Consider the following 18,674-nt stretch of genomic DNA (forward strand, 5'->3'; position numbering starts at 1 on the left):
TTTTCTTGTGTGAATGTTACAGGCAAGGCTGCCCACAGGGGGGGGGGGAGGGGGCATTTTGCCCTGGACCCCAGCCTGGCCCTTGAATACCTCTTTAAAAGATCGATATACTCTAATAGAGCAGTCAGTTCTATATACTCTAATAGAGCAGTCACAGTATTCTTCAGAGGAGCAGTATAGCAAGCTTATAAATAAGGAGATATGGTTGGTGAGGGGTAGATATTGTCATTGTCAGCATGTAATGACCTTTTTTTTTGGGTCTTCAACTTACAGCTTGGATGATCTTTGTGATTCATAATGGCAACCTCCTTGCCCCTGGGGCCCCACTTTAACTCTTTGCCCTGGGCCCCTTAATTTCTCTGGGCGGCCCTGGTTACAGGTGTATAAACCAACTGTATACACTGAATGCTCTATTAGAGAGACTGCACTATTAGAGTGTCTTGATCAAGCGGTTTCTGGTTTTTGCATTGTATCTCAATGCTTTTATCTGGTTTCTTCTAAACCACCATCAATTTCATCCCATGCCCTTCGGTGGCTTGCCTGGCAGGTGTAACAACCAATTGTTTTTGTTTGTAACATGAACTCCATACACATTTTCTCAATTTCTTTAATTTAAACCCCCAATTATTACATTACTATATGGTTACTTCATCTACAGACTAATTGTTCAGTTTTCAACTCATTGTTTTAGCAGTTTACATGAATAATTGGTTATATTTCTGTTTAGTTTCACATGAACATTGGTATTAAAATTTGCTTTTAAATACTCTTTGCATGTATTGAAATTCAACCACATCAGATAATGCTTTTACTATTATTTGTGAAAAGGAAATTTGTTTGTTCGTATCTTGGGCAATTATATCACAATTTGGCATGTGGGTTGCCCTACCTGACAAGCAACCCCACTGTAAAAAGTACCTCATTTTGACTGATAGTGATAAAGGAGCTTTGAGCTGCATATGGATAAAAGTCACATTTTTGGTTTTGCTATTAATAACACATTGGTGTGGTGCACTGGCTTAGGCTGCACTATCATGTGTCTTACATACCACATAGCAGGGGGGTGGAGGTTGTGATTTTCGCGGAGCGGCAGCTATCCACAAAATTGTCCCCCTCAAAATTTGTAGCTTAATCAAAATGGCATTGTTTAAGTATTATAAATTCAGCAAAGATCCTAAAGAAGCTAAATTTCCCCCATTTTTGAATGGTAGCAATACACAAAAAGATTCTCCCCCTGCTATGCAGTATTATTTGGGTTTAACGCATTGTTTGTGCCATATAACTTAAAAACAAGTAGAAGGAATTAGGAATTTTAGAAAAAGTAGTGAAGCAAGGGAACAGCTAAAAAGTGGTGAAACAAGGAATGCTGCAGATATACTAGTGGACTTACAATCCCTAAACTTCAGTCTATAACCATGACTGAAATAAGGGTTTAACGTCCATATCTACAGGTAGGGGAAACTTTCCTCAAGCTATTCCCTTGTCAATTGTTTCGCTGGAAATTTTTTTAAATTCCATAGAAACTTTTTTAAAAGGTGTGGGCTGGTCTGAAGACATTATTGGGCTTGGATGTGCCTAATCAATGCTGCCAAGCTGTCATGAAGGGAAAATTGAGACTGATTTTAGGGTGATACTTTTGGCTAGAAAAGCCCAGTTCTTCATGACCCCTAGTACACTGTACTGTATGTGATAGTGTACACTTTATATTGTATCCATAAAGTACCACAGTGTAGTATTAATAGAGGGTGCAATAAATACGACACGTTATATTTGTTAGTATTATATATAGCTACATGACACTGAAATTATTTCGTTGATTCACAGATTTGCCATTCATCCTCAGCAATGATACAATTGCAGTTCTTGATCCACATCGAGTTTATATCAACAAAAAAGATAAAGATGGTTCTCTTAAAACTGGTGACTGGTTGTACTTAAAAGATTTTAGAAGGTACACTGGCAGTGTGAGCTGCTTCAAGGGATTATTTGGATATTCACCAGAACAGGACCAATACAAAGGAACAATATTTCGCTTTCCTTTACGTAATTGTCCTTCAGATATTTCAGATTCGCTACTTAATTCTGAGGTGGTGGTTACAAAACTTTTCAAGTCTCTGGTTGAAGATGGTCCATTTTTGTTGCTGTTTCTGAAGAACATTTCAAGCATTGGTTTGTATCTTTGTGATGCAAACACAGGTAAAGAGAAGCTCATGTACCAAATACATGTCAATCACAGCAACATCTCTGCAGTACAAAGAGGTAGGGATAAGTGCAAGGAGAGTGCGACAAATTGGGAAAGACGTAATGATATTTTCTGCCACTTAAATTCTGTCCCCATTACATTTGAGAACCATTTTATGAAGACCATACCTAAGGAAGGTAGGTACAACTGGCTAGTAATGAATTGCATTGCTGGAGTGAATTGTGACGAGCTACAATTACTTTCAAAAAAGTTGAAGGTCATTCCGTGGGTAGGAGTAGCTGCCCAATTACCATCACTTCTGCAAATACCTGAATGCTCAACATCTGTTAGCAGTAAAAATCTTGATGTTTGTGACAGAAGTGTTACTAACTTTCTTACTTTGCTTTCTAAAGTTAAGAAGAAAATTCCTTGGGAATTTGATAAACCACCTGACATCTCTGGTCATGCTTTTTGCTTTCTTCCCTTGCCTTCTAAAATTGGCTTGCCTGTTTGCATTCATGGCTACTTTTCTGTTGCTGACAATCGTCGCAGTATAAAGTGGCCATCACATGATGAACAAGGGGAAGAAGCACAGTTTAATAAAGCACTTGTTGATGACCTGATTACTCCACTGTATGCAATTCTGTTAGCATGCAGGAGTACTCTAATTGAGTATGCAAATTTCCCTGTTTTGTATAAAAATTCACATGAGATGTTAGATCCGTACTGTCTGTGGCCTCTGTTATCACAAAGTTCAGGTGGTCACTCCATGTGGTTAACTCTTGTTGAGCAGGTTATCACATTGTTAGTGAATAATGACTTAAAAGTAACATGGACTGCTGCTAGTGGAGGTCAAAAAATAAGTCTTTTATCTGCTCTGTATTTACCAGGGACCTTCTCTGATGTTGAATCTGATGTTTCAGAGGTTATTGTTGAAACTTTAATTGCTCTTAATCAACCACTTGTTATTCTTCCAACAGCAGTCACACAAGTTATTAGAAATATTCAACCATTAAGAGCCAAACTTCAGTCCAGAGAGATTTCTCCTAGTGTGGTTCGAAGCTGCTTAAGGAATGCTGCTATCAGTCAGGTACAAAGTATTGTAGTTGATAAAGTAAAATGCTCCTCACTACTTGCTTATGTACTGAGTGATGTGTCATCAACAAACTGTTATGAACTGTTAAATATTTCATTGTTGCCAGTGGAAAAGGCCAGAGATTTACCCAAGCCATTTTCTCAACAAGACTGTGTCTACATACTAGCTGACAAGAAATGTGCTTCCTTTCTTCAGGAAATCACTGGCCAGTTAGTGTGGAGCAAACTTTGTTTAGATGTATCAAAACAATTGGAAATGGTTATGCAATTCAACGTTTGTCAGTTGAAGATGGCAGATGCTAAAGTGGTTTGTTCTGAACTCATACCAATGTCAATGAGAAAGTGGACCAATTCCAATGGTGATAAGGTGCAGTGGAGACCAAATGCAAATCGCCATCCTCCTCTTAAGTGGTTATCAGATCTTTGGAGTTGGCTCAATGCTGCACTGTCTAAAGATATTGGCATAGATGATATCCTGACCTTGTCAATATTTCCTAAAGAACGCATTGATACTCTACCCACACCATCAATGATAAATTTGCTTCCTCTTTCCTTTAGTAGCACTTGTTTTTTAAAATCACAAAATGAGCAGGAATTTCCTAATTTCCTTCCTACCTTTGTTGAGAGGATAGGGTTTACAGTGGTACATGAAACACGTTTTGTTTTCATGCAGTCACAGATCAAAAGCAAATTTAATCCAATATCTCCTGAGTCTATTATTAAAGTCCTGGGTAGTTCTACTGATATTAGGAACATTACAAGATGTGTTGAGAATCAACCGCCTGGTGACAAGATTGGGTTTCTGAAATATATCTCTTTGACGAACAAAACAAGTTTGTCTATAACAGAAGTGAATGCTATAAGACAGTTGCCACTATTTAACCCTGCTAATAACAGGCAAAAATTTGTAGCCTTGAACAGCACAGAATGGATATTAATTACTGAAGGGATGCAACTTCCACCATTGCTGCAATACCCACCAAATATCATTCACTATAGATCATTGTCAGAGTGTGGTCTGTTGAAGCTGTTAGGTTGCCCTCAGCCTACTGTTACAGAATTATGCATAACACATATAATACCATTTGCCCTAAATGGCTCTCATAGCAATGTGAACAATACTAATGGCCTTATGAAGTGGATTTTAGGCTCTCACATAGACCAGACACTGTCGAATCATTTGCATTCTTGCAAGTTTGTTCCTAGAGGAACATCAAAGCAGCTAGCTAAACCTTCTGAATTGTATGACCCTGATGACCCTAAATTTCAATATCTGTTTGATCCACAAGAAGACTGCATACCATCATCTGAATACAGGGACTATTTTGCAATACTTAGAAGATTAGGTTTGAAGACATGGAACATTATCTCATCTGATATGAAGTGTTTTTCTCAGTTACTGATTGAACGAGCTTCAACTGTGTCTGCTTTGTGTAGAACTAACGTGACCCAAATTTTTAACAGATCTTTGATGATTGTATATTTACTTAAAGAGATTTCTAATCCTGATAGCGAACTGTTAGAGATTCTTACAGATATTCCTTTTTTATTTGCTAGTCCAAGGCCTCCTGATCGTGACTATCCCAGACAACTGAGATGGTATGGAGAAGAGAAAACAGCTTATTCTCCAAGAAACATGTATCCAGTGCATTGTAAATTACTGGTCGGCAGTATTGCACCAGTTCTACATGAACGCTATATGCAAGTAGAATGTCAGTCTTTAGCTGGTATGATGAAGTCATTGTATATGTCTGATTTATTTTCACAACTAACTGCCCTAAGTAAAGTTTCCACACCTTCTCGTGAAATTTCAAAAATTGTTTATCTCATTTATAATCACCTCCATTTGGAAGAGCAAAAAATGCTAACAGGCAATCGAAGTAATCTTCCATCTAAATGGATTTGGATTGAAGCAGAATGTAAGTTTGTATCTGCTGAAAAGTGTGCTGTATATCCCATTGACAATTTGGATTTGAGTCCATATTATTATACTTTATCTCTGATACCTCAGCTGAAGGAATATCACGGAATGTTTCTCTCCTTGGGAGTTCCAGCAAACTTTGCTGAAAGTGTTGTCAGTAAGGCCTTTTCAGAGATTAAAAGTTTTTTCCGTGGATACACCCTTGATGATAGGCACTTGAGAATAGTTTTGCATATTTTACAGTGGATACATCAAGCTGGTAAGGAAAACATGGAAGTTCTACTGCCTACTGAAAATCGACGGCTTCTTCCTCCTAAGGATTGTACCTACAACGATCGATATTGGTCTGGGGAGCAAATGAAGAAGAAAAACTACACATTTGTTCATCCAGAAATACCCTTAGAGAGAGCAAAGTTTTTCAAAGTAGTTCCTCTAGGTCAGAGATTAGCTCCTTCAAGGAAACTTGGTCTGAAATACATCCAGAAGGGACCACATCAGTCAGTGACTAGCCGCCTCAATGAAGCTATTGAAGACTATGGCTCTGATGTTGATGTGTTCAAGGAATTGATCCAAAATGCTGATGATGCTCGTGCTACTGAAGTGAAATTTTTGATCGACTGGCGACAACATCCCTATAAATCACTCCTAGAACCAGAAATGAAGCCCTGGCAAGGACCAGCACTGCTAGCTTATAACAATGCTGTATTCACTTCTAGTGATTTAGAGAACATTTGTGAATTAGCAGGTGGATCAAAGAAGTCTGACCCAACAAAAATTGGTAGATTTGGAATAGGATTTTGTTCTATCTATCACTTAACTGATGTACCAAGTTTTATTACTCGTAACTATTTCACTGTCTTTGATCCTCACACAAGCTATTTGGGTGGCAGGGTAAGCTCAGGTGAACCAGGAATGCAGATAGATTTAAAGGAAAATTTTGGTGATCTTGATGAGTTTAGAGACCAGTTTATGCCATATATTGGTATGTTTGACTTTGACCTGACCAAAGTGAACAAAGGCTATAATGGTACATTGTTTAGATTTCCTTTCAGGAACTACAACACTGCTGCCAAAAGCAAAATTTCACCAATGGTATATGATAAACTTAGAGTAGAACGGTTGTGTAATACATTAAAAGAATCAGCTCCAGAACTACTTCTGTTTTTACAACACGTTAAGGAAGTGTCATTGTATGAATTGGATGCCAATTCTAGTGTTGAAAATATGAAATGTGTTTTATCAGTTACTAAAACACTTGATCCAAATTCTGCAGTTACTGTAGGACCAACCTTAATTGAGCAGTTCAGACTAGGACTTGTCAGCAGCTCCCAATCCCATCAGAAAAAGGTATTTAAAGTTGAGGGTGTTGCTTCTCAAGGTAAATATGAGCATCACTGGATGGTCACATCCTGTTTGGGTACTGATAAAAGTAAAAGATTAGCGCAGTCAGGTGATGGCAAATCAAATGGTCTTTGCCCACTAGCTGAAATAGGAGTGAAATTAAATAAATCCAGTTCCTTCATTCATCCTCAGACATCTGATGGAAAGTTGTTTTGCTTTTTACCACTACCAATACAGTGTAACTTGAAATTCTATTGCAGTGGATATTTTGATATCAGCAAAGACAGACGCTGGTTAAAGAAAGATAGCTCTGGTAGACTGACAGAATGGAACTCAGCTGTCATTAGTGATGCTTTGTATAATTGTTTTGTGAACACAATTGTTGCATTAACAGAATTGTGTTCACTTTCTGCTGTTAGTGAACCAGACAAAAAGAAATTTCTTGCTGCTTATTACTCTCTGTGGTCTACTTCAGAAAGTAGCCATAATGAAATTAGCAAAACTCTATTCCGTGAAATTAAAAAGAATATTCATCTTACTGACAAGCTGATCCTATGGTCAGATGTCAATGGAGGCAAGTGGCTATCTCCTAAAAATGCATATTTATATAGTCATGTGTTTAATCATAATTCTCAACCAGAGATCAGGAATGAAATAGTATCCCTTTTGCTCAAACACAAATATCCAATTGTTGATATACCTTACAATATCAAATCCATTTTGGAGGAATCAGTCCCTAAAATTACTTATGAAGATTTTTGTGTCAAAGTACTGATACCTAATATTACTATTCTGCCAGCTGAAACCAGAGACAGACAGATTATCACTTTATTGCTATATCTGGATAGTTCATTTCATGCTCATTGGGCTAAAAAGCTTCTTATGCAAATTCCTAGCATACCAACAAAACCATTTGGAAGTTTGAAGAGACCTGTTGGTTTGATTAATCCAAGATCACATCTTGTTCCATTGTATTGTGATAGTGACGAGTGCTTTCCAATGGACACATATATGATTGATGATAGAATAGTAAGTGTTTTGAAAAGATTAGGGATGTCAGATTATGAGCTTACTATGGACAAGTTAAAAGACAGAGCTTTAAGTGTGAAGAAGATCTCTGATGAAGAGGCAGCTATACAACGCTCTAAACAAGTGTTAATGTACATATCACATGTTTATGGCTATAGTAGTTTTCGTGACAGGCGCAACCATGAGTTGTACAGCACATTACAAAGTGTTCCGTTTGTTCCCGTGTCTAAATGTCCTCAAGGATTGTCGCTTCCATGGTACAAGCCCCCATCATTGTTTCAATGTCCAAAGGATGTCTTTGGCTGTGCACAAACTAACTTGGTATTTACACAAGCTGCAGTTGTAATGTCATTTGATTCAGTCAGCAATTCAACAATAGCCAATAGTCTGACTACATTGAGAATTGACAGCAAGCAACCCACAATTAAGTTTGTAGTGACTCATTTTGTTCAGTTAGTGGAACATGTAAGAAAGAACCTGGTTAATGATATTGATACTGAGATGCTAAACAATTGTTGTCCTGCAGTGTATAAATGTCTTTGTGAGGCTGGTCAACATGAATTTTCCCCAAATGTATTTGAAAGCTTAAAGGGATTGCCATTTATATGGCAAAATCATGAATTTCTTACCATCAGCCAGGTTGTGCTACATAGTGGAATTGCTTGCGGACACCCTTATCTGTATGAACTATCTGATGAAAACAAGAAATATAAGGAACTGTTTATTAAATTAGGCCTGTTAAAAAAATTAGAAAAAACTAAAATATTGATATTGCTGGGAGAAGTTTACCAATCATATACTCCGAGCAAAAAGTTAACAGAAGAGCACATACGATTTGTGTTTAATTTGGCACAAAATTTAACACAGTCTCTTAATAATCCAAATGAATGCTACAGTGGTCTTTATCTACCCAATGAAGATAGCTTTATGAGACCAGCAAGCAAGTTAGCTTATAGAGAGGCTGTTGATTTGCCAAACTTAACTAAATCTGAAATATTGAGTAAACATTTTGAAGCTGGTACTTCTTGGTTGCATCCTTTGTTCAGTGGAGAGCTAGCCAAATCTTTAGGAATACCATCTGCTCTCACTTCTATTCTGAATAAAATTTCTGTGAATAGTTTCCTTGATGGTACTGATTATGGTCAGAGTGAAGATTTGTGTGACCGTCTTAACTCAATACTCAGAAAATATCCACATGACGAATCAATTTTTAAAGAATTTATTCAAAATGCTGATGATGCTGGTGCTTCAGAAATAGTGTTTATTCTGGACCATCGTATATTCAATCCCCAAGATGATAAACTGTTTAGCAGAGAACCAGAATGGAGAAGTATACACCAGTGTCCTTCACTGCTGGTGTACAACAATAGGAAAATGTCAGAAGAGGATATAGCCGGAATAACAAAACTAGGCAGAGGAAATAAAGGGTTTTCCCCTGAGTTAATTGGGCGGTTTGGTATTGGGTTTAATGTAGCATATCATGTAACTGATTGTCCAGCATATGTGTCCTACAGTAGTGGAGGAGTTCCCAAGAATTATTGTATCCTGGATCCTAGTGGTATGTATGTGCCTGGTCATAAGCAAAGGCCAATGCGTGGTAGGCGTTTTATAATTAGTCAAACTGAATTGGAACAATTTTCAGAGGAATTTAAGCCATTTTATAGTGAAGTGTTCACTCAAATGAGTGGAATGTGTGATAAATGCTTCAATGATGTTCGTACAAACTTTCTGAATGGTTTTGTGCTGTTTAGACTACCATTTACCAGAAGCAATGCTTACCGTAGTAGTCAGTTGGATTCAGGGTGCAAAATGAATTCAAGGTATATGCAACTATTATTCAAAAACCTTGCATTACATGCAGAGGATCTTATCCTCTTTCTAAGTAACATTAAAACTATTTCAGCTTTTGAAATAAAAGAAGATGGTAGCTGCTTTCACCATTTCACTACGTCTGCTTCGTTATCAGAAGAAGATACTGCTGTTTGCAGAGTACATGCTGAACAATTGAAATCTGAAGTTAGAACCCTTGAAGATAAAGTGAATCGTACTATGTTGAGAAGTAGTCCTCAAAGTACACTGCGTAGAAATCAAGATGAGTTGCTTAATGAAGTGTCTTGGAATTATCAGCTAAACATTCATACTGTGAAGTGTGTATTAGAAGATATTAAACCTGTCATTTGCAATATAGAATCATCATGGCTTATTAGCCAGTACTTTGGAAGTAATCAAATACCTCATCGTGCACTAATAGCTGCTTTATCTAGTGGCTTAATACCAAAAGGTGGTGTTGCAGTAAAGATAAGCAGCAGTGCACTGAGAGATGTTTCGTATGCATTATTTTGTTCTTTACCACTGCCAATAGTATCACATATGCCAGTACATGTCAATGGGAATTTTTGGGTTGATGATTCTAGGAAACACCTTGAAGTTGGTGCAAGCCAATCATTTTTGTCAAACTGGAACTGTCATTTGACAAGTACAGTCATATCAGATGCATATGTTAATGCTTTAGCTCGCTGTAAAGAATTTGTGCAAGACAAAGGAACTGTTTGGTATTACTGCAAATTTCCAACAGAAAGTAAAAGTCAAGATAGTAAATTACATTCCTTTGAGTTGGATAAAACAGTATATCGTAAAGTTGTTAAGAAAAATTTGTCAATACTACAGCAAGACAGCACTTCACTTTCCAATGCTGTAACATGGCTACCTGTAGTAGGTCAAGGATGTGGACACTTTTTTTGTTCAGATTCTGATGAGACACAACTTAGACAACTACTGATAGAGTTTGGTATCAAGTTGACCAAAGCACCATCTGTGATCCATAAAGAAATTGTTGACGCTGCAATTACTTGTCGTATAAAATGTGCTCCAATGATAGAACCAGTGTTTTTGATTCAACTACTAAAATCACTAAACCTTCAGCAGCATGCTGACACCATTACAAAGAACATTGTTATACTGTTAAAATATTGCTTATCAACTGAAGATGGGTGCAGTGCTATAGAAGGTGCTCCCCTCCTATTGACTAGTGATGGCACTTTACGGAATTTAGTTCCCACTGTTTATGGAAGTCACTATGCTCCCTTACTACCTCATAAACCAGGCAGTTTTATCCATTCCATACTTGAACAAACTGATTTTATTCATACATTACGTAGACAAGGTTTTTATTTGTCTATTCCTCATGTTGGCTACGTGAGCACTAACTCTCAGCTAAAAGACTGTCAAGCACCTATAAGGGTTGAAGAATGCCAAGAATACCATTCTCAAATTATTGAACATTGGAAGTTCCTAGATAAATATATTGAGTCTATTAAACCAAAACAGTATGTTTCATGTCTGGATAGATTCTCTAGCAAACCAATCATACCAGCATCTAATAAAACACTAGTACCAGTTTCTAAAGCCAAAATGGTGTTATCCAATAATTCAATCATGGGTCCAATCAAGAATGTTATGAAACAGTTTGGCTATGCTGTGTTAGACTTCAGTGTACTGTGTGATGCCACTTTCTATAACTGTACTGGTGCTCTGATTAAAATATTAGCACACTGCAATAATGGAGATGACATTTTGAAATGTATTGAACTAAATGACTTATCACCTGTGTTGCCATCGGACTGTGATCTTGTCCAGTTCAAGGATGACTTACATCACCTTCTAAACTTCATATCAACCAGTAAGAGTCTTCCTTCTGCAAAGAGCCACCTATGTAAATTACCAATATTTGAAACTGTTACTGATGAGCTGCACACAATAACTTCATTACAAAACACTTATCTTATTCCAGACAGGGTACCTGTTGTCGGATTAAAGAAAGTGATGGAAAATTCCTTGGTACTTTTTTTAAAGGACCTGCCAATATACAAGAAGATATATGAACATCTAGGAATCAAGAGCTGTAGCATTGTGCAGTTTTACACAAGGGCTGTCATTCCGTATTTGCAGGAAATGGTTACAAAGGACATCATAGTACATGTGAAATTTTTGTTCAATGCAGTTGATTCAATGTTTACTCAAAATGTTGAGGATAAAGTACAAATGTGTATTGCTTTAAAATCTGCTAAGTTTATTTATGTTCCAACTAGGAAGAAGTGGTGCTCTGTATCAGAATTTTATGACCCAGAAGTAAAATTGTTTAACATGTTCTTAAACGCAGATGTTTTCCCCCCACAAGAGTGGCACTGCTTTGAACTACTTATTATTTTACGCCGACTTGGACTTCAAAGAGATTTATCATGGGAAAATTTGCTTAGTATGGTTAAAAATGTTGAGCAAGAAATTAAACAGATAGATTGTCCAGATATTTACCATAAGTCAAATGTGATTCTCGAATTTATATGTAAAAAGTTAAATGCTCTTCACAATGATGATGATGATCTAAATGTAGTGGACCTAGCAGGCTTGCAATTTTGTAAGGACATTTCAGAAATTGTGTTTGTTCCAACTCACAAAATTGATCAAATTGTATTAGAAATTTTTACCGAGAACAAAACTGTGAAATGTTGGACATGTTTTAATGATGCTTGTTTTGCAACCTTTTCTGATACAACATTTTTAGAAAAAGAGTTTAATGTAATAACAGCAACTTTTGACTTGTACCAAAATAACTGTCACGTGCAGAAATATGTTGATGCCCTAGGCATTGAGCATCCTCCTACCTGTGGAACAGTCACCAACAATCTATTTAAGTTGTCAAAAGCAGCAAAATCATTAATTCAGTCTAGTACAGAGCAACGTGAGGCAATAAGAAATTTCCTGAAGAAGTTGTTTGGTATACATTACACTTATTTGGAGAAAAATGCAACACTTGATGAACTACAATTATTACAAGGAGAAGAATGCATTTTTGCTGAGAGTGATTTAACTTTTTCTGTAGTCAGTCAAGATTGTGTGGTAAAGAGCCAACAACTACCACATTCAATGTTTCCATATTTGTGCCTAATTTCTAAAGAACTGACAGAGTGCCAGAAAATTATGGAAGCTCTTGGTGTTTCTGATAGTCCTAATAGTATTCATTACGCAAATGTTTTAAGAAAAATTCACTTAAAATTTGACACTCCTGAAAACAAACTTCGTGATAATTCAAAGTATTTGGGACTAGCAAGTACAGTATGTGATTGTTTAGTTAAATCTTTGCGCAGTGAAGAATCAACTCAGTCAGTTCCAGATGCATTTGGTAGTACAGCATTGTACCTGCTTGATAAGCAGTATGAACTATGTCTAACTAAAGATCTTGCCTATGATGATGTACCTTGGTACAGCAGGAGACTACAGAATATTCAGGCATACAGGTACATGAAGGAACCTCCACGAGATGAACATGGATGTGTTACGTTGCCACAATCACTGGGAGTGAAACCTCTCAGCAGTCTGGTGGTAGAGGAGCTGGATGTTAGCGTGCTGGCAGTTGATAATCATTGTAGGGAAGAGTGTATTGCTCATGAGAGAGGGCAAACACATGGCTGTCCATTTGTATTGTGTCTTGAAAATCTTATGCAGTCACCTGAGTTTAAGTTAGGAGTATCACGAATTATTCATCATCAGAAAAACACTGAACTGTCTGAAGCAGAAATTTCCCTTGTAGAAAAGTTGAGTGGCTTAAAATTGACTTGTTATTATGAAATCAAAACGATTCTTAAATATTTAAATGGTGGTTCAATTATTCAGGGATCCTCAGATACAGTTTTCTGTGTGCTGATAAACGGTACAAATTCACTTTGTATAGCACCTCACAGTGATGACAAGGATGATGTAGTTAAAGAAATAGCACAAAACCTTAACAGATATCTGGGTGGAATAATACAAAATATGTCTCATTTGGAAGCAATGATCAAGTGTCCCAGTCATTTAGACATTGAATCAGCTTTAGATAAGTGTCAAGTTAAAGCGTATGCAGTTGCCACAAGAGCTGCAGTTAAACTTACTTCTGTAGGAGAAGAGATAATGCCCACCATCTGTGATTTGTTGATAGCTGTAAATTACAATATTGGAGAGAGTGTTAAATATTGGAGTGATGATGGTAAGATGCTCCTAGCCAAGGTAATTGCAGTGAAATCAAAGACTGTGACTAACATTGCTGCTAAATCTATTACCATCAGTACTAGTGATAATAATGATGGTGGGAAGATTAAGACATCACCAATTCTGATCAGTAAATTCCTTCAGCCTTCATTTTTTACCAATTGGATAAGTCATGATAATAAAATGACAGATTGTACAGGGCTATTGCTGTATCATTTGGAACATGATCCTGTTGTTGATCTTGTTGTACTTCTGCGACAAATTGTATCATCACTTAAAACTGTGTCTAACCATCAAGTTAGCATCATATTCAAACGATTGTTTTTTCAGGCTCATTTCTATTTTGTCAAATGCAACAAAGCACCAGATTTGTTTAATAAAATTTCGCTGCAGTACTTCTGGGCACAGGAAAAGTTTATAACATCAACTGCTGGTGAAGAAGAATGCAATGAACTTGCTGAGCTAATGGGAGATATGTGCATATACATTGATGACGACACTGATTTGGGTAATAATCCTGACACTATCAATGATGACAATGATGGAATAATAGCAAGAATAGGTAATCCTTTTGCTAATAGAGATTTTTCCGAAATTGAATTAAATCTTGACAATGATGATGATGACTTGAGCTTGTTGTATGTACAAAGACAACAAACCCATTATTTTAGGAAGCCACACAGAGGATTGGCGGCTACTGTATCTAGTGCACAAGGGCAGTGGCATAGTACACAGAGCAATATTCCACCTCGGTCTACACAGTCTCATGTAGCACAGCCATCACTATCTAGTACACCCAATATTACAAATGTATTTAGTCAACCTGTAGTCCTTTCCACTCCTACTCACAGTGGCCTATATAGGACATCTACTGGTGGGTATCGTAGTCGTGCTTGTCCTCGAAGACCAGCTAATGTCAGTGTATGGAACCAGAGAACACCTGCTGCTACTAATGCAGCCCCACCAAGACCGCAAACTAACTTCAGGAATGCTTTTATGTGGCTAAAACAGGCGATTGCAGACTATAATGCAGCTAAATGCTATATTGACTGCTCAAGTACTGCAGAGCAACAAGTGAATAGTTCTGGCAGTAATTCATGTCAATTTCCTGCATTGGTTTGTTTTTTGAGTCATGAGGTTGTAGAAAAATGTCTCAAAGCTACATATCTTGCCGCATGTGGCTCCACTTTAACTGACCAAAGAGACTTGAGTTTGGTAGAGCTTTATGATTACTTGAGCACCTCAACGAGCTGGCCCTTAACAGATATAAGAGACTTTGTTCACCAAGTTAGTGATCATAACAAGAGGTGCCGCTATCCTAGTTTTCATGTTCCTCCTGAGGCTCCATGTGTTGTTTATAATGAGCTGGATGCCCGACATGCTTTAGCTGCTGCTCAGGAAGTGTTTGCCAAGGTTTGCAGTATTCAGTGTTTCAAAGATAAACTTCCATCACAGCCTGCTTTGTTACCACTTCTACCATCAACCACTTATCTGGATCCTGATGGTAAGTACATAGGTATTTCAAGCAGAAGAAGCATGTAGTGGCATACAATGTTTAGATTTACTCTATCTCAGAGTGCATGCAATGAAATATTTGACATATTAGCAAGCTACTGCCAGTATGTGCAATATTATCATGCTTCATATTGCAGTAAGTTTCATATTATGGTAAATAGGATATGTAATAATTAAAGGGGTCAGTGGAAAAGGGGGACATGTGCCATTTTAGATATTCAAATTTCTAAAAATTAGAATGGTTTGTTTTAACGTTGTGAATAATGTTGCCACTAAGTAAACAACAGAATTTAAAAGTTTATGGCAGTCTCAAATCAATTTTTAACAAATATTACAATAATTCGATTATGTCCCAAAATTGTGTTTAATTCCCACCATGTGGTCACCTAAATTTTCAAATGGCACTTGTCCCCCTTTGCCACTGGCCCCTTCAATTGTTCTAAGTGACATTCTGACATACTATAGCTACTAACATTTCTGTATTGTACAACACTACTATTATGTGTGTATTTACCATAGTACTACCTGAAGAATGGGAACCGCAGGACACAGATTTAAAATTATTCACATTAGATGATACTGATAATGAAGAGGAGGTCTGGAGAGTAGCCAATCTATTTTTTCAAACTCTGCCTGATGCAGAGATAAGGACAATTAAAAGAATACAGAATCGTGTGTTGTGGAAGAAATACTCCATAAGAGCTAAGAGTATGCAAGAAGAGAATGTACCTTGTAGAGAAAAGACACTTTTTCATGGCACAAGGGAAACAAATCCAAAACAGATCTATGAGGGAGGTGACAGTTTTGACATGCGACTTAGCAGGGATGGTGCATGGGGAAAAGGCAACTACTTTGCCGTGAACGCTTCTCTCTGTGACCATTCATATGCCCATGTAATGCCAGGCAACATGAAAAAGTTGCTTTTAGCTAGGGTGCTAACTGGAAATAGCTTCTATTCTCCACGAAAATCATTTAACAAGCCCCCACTTCTTAGTGGTACTAGTGAAGCAGGTCATGTCCAACGCAGATATGATTCAGTTAGTGGTCAGCTGGGTGGATCAACTATATACATCACATATGAGAACAATTTGGCTTATCCAGCTTATGTAATAACCTACAAATAGATAAGATATAGGATTAGGTGTTGTTTGGCAATTTTGTAGTAGCTAATGAGGAGTAGTGACGATATATAATATGGAGTTTAATAGGCATATTTTGAGTGAAGTATGTATATACTAATTTTATTGACACTCTGTTATCATCTATTTAGAGTCTATGCATCACATGATGTGTATATGTTTATGCATGAGTAGTCTATACACAAAATATTGGTAACCTTAGCAACATGCCATAATAATATTAAATGTATGTATATTCATGTTGACCCTCTCTATAACTGTGTGAATATTAGTAGTCACATTAACACTACTTGTAATTTACTGCTGCCATTGGACTGCATGTGCTTGCCATCGCAGTGTGCATGTGTGTGTCCAGGTTACACCAAGTTGTTGCTTTTTTGAGTAAGAAACTTTACCCCAGTATAGAAATATAAGTCAGATATATACTAAACTGGAAAACTTGGTACAGTACAGGACCGGACATGCATGCATGTGGCAGTTAGATAGTCTCTAGCTCCATATCATGTCTATAATCTTGGAAATCAGTGGCCATGGCAGTTTAAGGAGTTTCTGAGTTTATGTAACCCTTTTGATAAAATATAGTCTTCTAAAGGTATATATTATTATTATTAGCGCTTTATCTCTATAGCCTTATATTGTAATTAAAAGAAACTACTATACCATATACATATGTCTACTCAGAAGTGTTTAGTATTCCATGAAGGTGGTTTGTGAAAAATGCAACATGATCACATCATCATTGTGGCCTCTGTCATGATGCATTCATAACTATAGATCTTATTGCAAACACAAAAATGTGAGCATAATAAAAAAAATCTTAAGAGATGCATGATTTATTTAATATAGCTTAAGACTAACAGCTGCAGCTAGTCGATCATGTTTGATTGGTTAATTGATTTTTTCAACTCCATACAATCAGTTATAGCTGTTGTTCCCTGTAGGAGACATTAAAGTATATGGACCCATAGAGTGCTGTTCTTAAAGAAATAATAAAGCTCTGTTTCCTTCCCCTACAGCGGAGGGAGTTTACAAAATTGTTGTATATGGACATACAATACTACAAAAACTGACAACAGTATTATAGTAAGTACAACACATGATAACCAATATTATAATTAGCTACCAACAAGTTCAGCAGTTACAAACAAGACAATAAATTCTGGTAATGGTATATAGCTGGTGCACTGCTCCACCAATGGGATGCTTTATGTCTAAAGAAATGCTGTGAGAAGGTAAGATCATACCAGACTCCAAGAGGATATGTCTGGCTAGGCTCCAAGAGGATATATACATCTGGTGTAATGGTACCGGTGAAACATATATATGACACAAACAGAAGAGGTATTGTAGTGGTAGTAAATACCGCAATAGATGATGACGATCCGGAAATCTAAATTCATTACTAAACAATTAAACAGGAGTCATAACAGACGTGCTAACTGTTAAGTCACAGACTTGGCTATAGACTGAATTAGGGATTAAATGTCCACTAGTATATCTGCAGGTATAGGCAACCTCTCTTGTTTTACTACTTTTTGATCCCTAATCCAACTTTAAAATTCCTAATTTTTCCTTATATTGTAAATTGGCTACTGACAGTGATATTCCACATGTACTGATCTACGAAAGTGGCTCATACATGAATTTTACTCATTATTATTATTAGGACTGTGTTACATACAACCAAGTACATGTACATACCAATGGGACAGCCTAACAACAGGGCAAGGCATAATAGCTATATACAGTGCGTAGTCATCACACTGTGCTTAACTTAAGAGAATACTATGTGCAGTAGCTATACTCACAGCGGTGCATTGTAAATACCAGTTGTATAACAGTGTTATGCAATTGCATTATTTCCAGATCAGTATAATCCTCTGTATGTGATTTCTACAACAGGAATAAGGGTTTGAAACTGACTGCTATATTAGGGTAAGGGACTGCTTGCACAAGATGGACATCACAGGACTGATTTAGCAACTATAATTTCTTTGTGTGGTACTATATATGGTCATTCTTCCAGATACCCTGCAAACCTTTTTGTGAGTATGCAGTGAATGTGTGTGTATATGTATTGTGTAAACGTAAAAATTGAAATGACAACAGGGCTATAACATGCATTATAGAGAGGAAATATTTGAGGTTTCAAAGTTATTAATAAGTAGATCTATGTATGGCATGGCTAACGTACACATATAAATCAATACAAATACTAAATAACTACACAAACACTTTAAAAATTACAATAAAGTTCTAGTGTTTAGTCAAAGTGATCCCACAGTGAAACAAAGTCCATGTTATCCAATACAAGATACAAATTATACACCTCCAATTTAGATAACTTTCCTTTTGCCAAACGGTAATTACCACATAAAAATAATTTCCTATGAGAATATTTCTTCTCCAGTCCTGTTCTGAACTCTCT

General features: G+C 36.8%; 1 protein-coding gene across 1 annotated transcript in view; it reads left to right on the top strand.

Moving 5' to 3' along the window:
- Positions 1-16,372, top strand: part of LOC136269054 (sacsin-like) — a 32,762-nt gene extending 16,390 nt beyond the window's left edge. The window contains exons 4-5 of the mRNA XM_066064512.1: positions 1,825-15,096; positions 15,627-16,372. Of these exons, the coding sequence (XP_065920584.1) occupies positions 1,825-15,096; positions 15,627-16,231 (13,877 nt within the window). The 3' untranslated portion in view covers positions 16,232-16,372. The remainder of the gene's footprint in view (positions 1-1,824; positions 15,097-15,626) is intronic.
- Positions 16,373-18,674: the final 2,302 nt, after the last annotated feature.

Source organism: Dysidea avara, chromosome 10 (assembly GCF_963678975.1).
Source record: "Dysidea avara chromosome 10, odDysAvar1.4, whole genome shotgun sequence".
In the NCBI taxonomy this organism is placed as follows: Eukaryota; Metazoa; Porifera; class Demospongiae; order Dictyoceratida; family Dysideidae; genus Dysidea; species Dysidea avara.